The sequence below is a fragment of the Lipotes vexillifer genome, unplaced genomic scaffold, assembly GCF_000442215.2.
Source record: "Lipotes vexillifer unplaced genomic scaffold, Lipotes_vexillifer_v1.1 scaffold496, whole genome shotgun sequence".
NCBI classification, from domain to species: Eukaryota; Metazoa; Chordata; class Mammalia; order Artiodactyla; family Lipotidae; genus Lipotes; species Lipotes vexillifer.
Genome location: NW_006786690.1, coordinates 6,600,525 through 6,605,208, shown reverse-complemented (window position 1 = coordinate 6,605,208; position 4,684 = coordinate 6,600,525). Strand labels below are relative to the sequence as shown.

Here is a 4,684-nt window from a genome sequence, read left to right as displayed (position 1 = left end):
ATTCCTGCTGGCCTGACTGGCAGAGGAACAGACAAGAACGCGGAGATAACTTACAGCTGATGACATCATTCCCTTTGGTAGAGATCCCACTGGAAGCCCCTGCTTGGTGGAGGGTAGGGGAGATGGCGAAGGGAAGGTGTAGGTGGCTCAATGCCCATCCCCACGTTAGAGACCCCACTGGAAACACCTGTCCTCCCAGAGGTGCCCCCTCACCCAGATGAGTCAGTTGGGAGAAGAGGCTGGAGACAGGCTCTCATAGTGGTGGTGGGAATGCCAGGGGTGCCACTCAGCTCTGAGAACTGCAGCACATGGGCAAGGTGTGTCGGCAATGAGCCTCCCAGGCGTGCCTGCCAAGCCTTAAATCAATTAGCTCTGGGACCACTGAAGCAAATGAGAATTAATTTGCCACCTGGGGTTGGTTATGCAAATACCCTGTATTCTCGTGAGCTCCAGGGATGACAGACATCAACCCACAGCTGCTAAGAAGTGATGAGTTTATTGTAACTGGATAATGGGAGCTCGAGACATCAGAGGATCCTGAGCCCGGACCCCCACCCCCCGCCTTGGAGAGGCAGAACTCGGGCTCCTGTCACTACCAGATGTGGCTGTTGCTGCCTTGGGCTCTGTCGTCAAAAGGGCCAGGCTGGGCAGTGGCTTTTGGCAAAGGAGCTCCCAGTGGGAGGGAGGAGGGCATCCAGAGGCGTCAATCAGGAAGAGTGAGTGGGACGAGCTGACAAAAACTGCGATTTAGCAAAGAGGGGGCAAGTGACACAGGGGGAGACATTATGTATGAGAGATGGAGATGCAGAGAGAAGCAGAGACAAATAGAGACAGAAAGACAAAAAAAAAACTGATGCACATAGGTCAGTAGCAGACAAAAAGACCCACACAGATTCATCCTCTCATTTATTCATTCAACAAACACTAAGTGCCCAATAGGTACTAGGAAGAAAGCACTGAAAATGACACATCCTTTCCTCATGGCGCTTATATTCTAGCACAGGGAAACAGACAAGAAGCAAACGCATAAGCAAGATCAGTTTAGGTGAGGGCCGGGGGCTGTGAAACACAAAGCAGGACGATATGATAATGAGTGATGAGTACCGGGTGCTGTTTAGCCAGGTGTTTAGAGAAAGCCTGTCTGAATATGAGACCCGGTGGATTGTGAAGCATTGGAAGAACACGCAAAGAACTGGAAGCAGAATGATGGCGATGCGTTTGGAAAAGAGAAAGATGCCCAGAATGGCTGAAATGTAGGGCAAACGTGAGGTGGACAGGTAGACAGGGGTGAGTCCTTAGGGGGGCTTCATGAGCCCTGGTACAAGGTGTGAGGGGAAACTATTGCTTAAGCAAGAAAGTAACAAGAAAGATCACACTGCCTTCTCTCTATAGAAGGGACCACGGGGAAATAAAAGCAGAGGAATCAGGCCAGGAAGCTATTGCAAAGATCCAGGCAAGAGATGGTACTGTCCTGCGCTTGGGTGATTGCAGCGGAGACAGAGAGAAGAGGACGAGTTCAGAATGTATTTTAGCTGCAGAACAGGCAGCCCTCTGCTGAAGGAGTGGATGCGTGGGGTGAGGAAAAGAGAGGAATCGAGGACAACTCTTAGGTCTTTGGTTTGAACACCTGAGCGGGTGATGATGTCGTCTACTGAACTGAGGAAGGGACCCAAATAGACAGAAATTGAGAAATAGACAAAGAGAGATATGTACGCACAGAGACAGATACAGAGACAGAGAAAGTAGGGGTGGAGAGAGAGGACGGCAGAGTGAGGAGAGAGGAAATGAGATTTGGTGCAGAGTGACCGGAGAACTGTCAAGGACAGTTCAGTAGTGGTGTGACAAGGCCAACTAAGAGGACACATGAAAAGATACAGAACTCTGGTGCTGTCCTTCCTTTAATGTTTGCTGAGCCCATCTCTGCACCAAGCTCTACGTTAAGCCCTGGAGATGCAAGAGACTCGAGCATGACCTGCCTTCAAGTAGCCCCCAAGCTAGAGGGGAGACAGAGAGATGAGCAAAAACTCACAGTGTGAGAAATGCCTGGGTGCCCATGACAAATAGCAATGGCAGCAGCAAGAGCGTAGATGGTTGCTGTGCAGACAATTTCTCTGCTGGGAAGCCGTCTCACAGGCATTGCATTTAGTCCATACAACTCAGTGAGGTATGTGCTCTTGTCCTCATTTCATGGATGAGGAAACTAAGCCCACCAGGAAGATGGGGGCAGGTTTTCCAAAGAGGTAAAATTTGAAGGTGAGTAGGAAGTTATCAGTGGGAGAGAATCAATAAACCAGAGAATCCAAGTTCACAGCCAAAACGAGCCAGAGAGTGGCTTATCCCCTGGGTGTGAAAGGGAAAGAAACCACTATTCAACTGAGGACCTGCATGTGTGCCAGGACCTTCCCATTTGCATGCCAGCTCAGTTCATCCTCAGAACCACCCTGAGAAATGGACATTGTTTGCCCCGTTTTACAAAGAAGAGTCAGACCCATAGGAGGGTCTTGCCCAAGATCACACAGCTGGACGGTGACAGAGCTGGGATTCAAACCTAGGTCTTTCTCTTGTTGCAACCTGTGAATGTCTAGCCGAAGAGCCAGGTAGGGTCAACCTGGAAGTCTTTCACACAAAGGTTGGGTGGGATCCTGACAAGACTTGGAGAGTAATGGGGGACCAGCACGACCCCCAGGAGTAGCTCTGGACCCCTTGAACACCCAAGTGAGAGAGTTTCCCTTTCTCCTCCAGACAGAAATCATCCGGAAACGCCTCCGCAAGGACATTCCCCACCATTCTGTCATCATGCTCAACTTCTGTCCTGACCTCCAGTCAGTCCAGCCGAACCGAAGAAAGACCCATGGCGAGTTTATCTTCCTCATCGACGGGAGTGGCAGCATGAATGGGACCAACATCCACCGAGTCAAGGTACCTCTAAGAGGATCCCTACCCCCAGGATCTAGGGTCCCAGGGTACCCAGCTTCTCAGCACTTTCTGTCCCAAGCATCCCTCCTTCCACACCTGAACCAGTTCCTTAAATGACTATCCATGGCTAAGAGAAATGACAAACAACTTTTTTGTATGTCAGTTTAAACAGAAACCCCACCCAAACTCAACTTGCTCCCAAAATAAACCCCTGAAGTGATCTGAGCAGGGGTTAACTGCTGACCATTTACAAGGGATGAAGTTATCAGTAGCTTCCCTTGGCATTCTACACGCCTTTGTTGTGTCCCTGTTCTGGCTAAAACACCTCACTAGGTACTAAGTGGAGAGAGATACAGAGAAAAAAGGAAGGGAACTAACATTTGCTGAGGGCCTACTATGGGTCAGATACTGTGCAGACACTTAATGCACAGCTAGGTGTTTAATCCAGACAATAATCCTATGAGGTCGGTCAAATTGTCACCATTTTCCAAACAGGAAAACCCATCCTGAGAGTTTCAGTAATGTACCCAAGATCATGGTCTAAAATTAAACCCATATCTGTCTGTCTGACTGTTTCTACCACGTGACATTGGAGATTCATTGGACATGGCCTCTGCTATCAAGGGTTGTGTAGAATCCAGTAGAAATGACTTGGTTCATCTTTTTTTTTTTTTTTTTTTTTTCAAATGCCTAATATGTGCAAAGCCCTGTGCTTGGCCACCTGGAAAGACGGTTTGTAAACATAGTTCCTGCCCTCAAGGAGCTCACAGTCAAGTGAAAGGAATAGCCCTGTTAACCAAGCCTGCCTGGGAGCATGGTCTTGATGCTTTGGAGGGTTCTAAAGGAGTTCAGGGGAAAGAGTGATAAAACCCTCCCCCCACATCCAGAAGCATTCCATCTCCATGAGGAGATTATTCACCACAGTTATGGCATTATCCAACACTTCCTTGTATTTTTAGTTGTGCAGATGTCTGTCTCCTCCTCTGAAATTATCCACTCATTAAGGAAAAGGACCAGCTCTTTCTCATCTGTCTCTCCCCGTGGGGTCTAGCTCTGTGTTTATGCGTAAAAAGCCCTTGGTTGCTGTTTATTGAGCTGAGTAAAGGATCATAGTTCAAGAGAACAAGGGATGAGAGAACAAGGAGAGGGCTCTGCTGCCACCTGAAATTTTGCCCCTCTCCCGACCTTGTCTCTCTTATTTCCAGAGCAACAGAATGAGCCAGGAGGAATGGGCTTAAGTGGGATCAGTGACGGCAGCTCTCTCCTAAGCCTTGCTATGACTGGGTTTGGTCTTGAAATATGACAGAGCAGTCATATATGAGATCCAAGTTCTTGTTTGAGCCTCTTGACATTGGGATGCAGGACTGCTTGGTACCTTTTCCCCACCCGTGCCCACCATCAAAGGCAGGCATTGAAGTGAGGAGCTGTCCACGGTGCTGGAGTGCTGAAGCATGCTCCAGGACTGTGTGGCCATGTGTATTCCATTCCACAACTGTACCAATTTGTAAGACATCTCTTCAGTTACTCTAACGTATCATAGGATCACAGACCTAAAACATCTCTCAGAGAGCATTTAATCCATTTTCCCTGCCATTGTCCAGGTAAGGAAACTCAGTCCCCAAGACGCTAAATGTTCTTCCCAACATCACAGAGCTGGTGCGGGAACCTGAGCCTTCTGTATCTTAATTCAGTGCTCATTTTCCTTACATTGCCAATAGGGAATTATACAGACGCTTCCACTGAGAAAACCTCTCTTCTCTGATTGTCA

At 48.5% G+C, this 4,684-nt stretch overlaps 1 protein-coding gene across 1 annotated transcript in view; it reads left to right on the top strand.

Annotated features, from left to right (window-relative positions):
• The window catches only part of VWA5B1 (von Willebrand factor A domain containing 5B1), a 42,837-nt gene that overhangs the window by 12,360 nt on the left and 25,793 nt on the right, over window positions 1-4,684 (top strand). Inside the window, 1 exon segment of the mRNA XM_007459312.1 lies at window positions 2,743-2,919. Coding sequence (XP_007459374.1) covers window positions 2,743-2,919 — 177 coding nt within the window.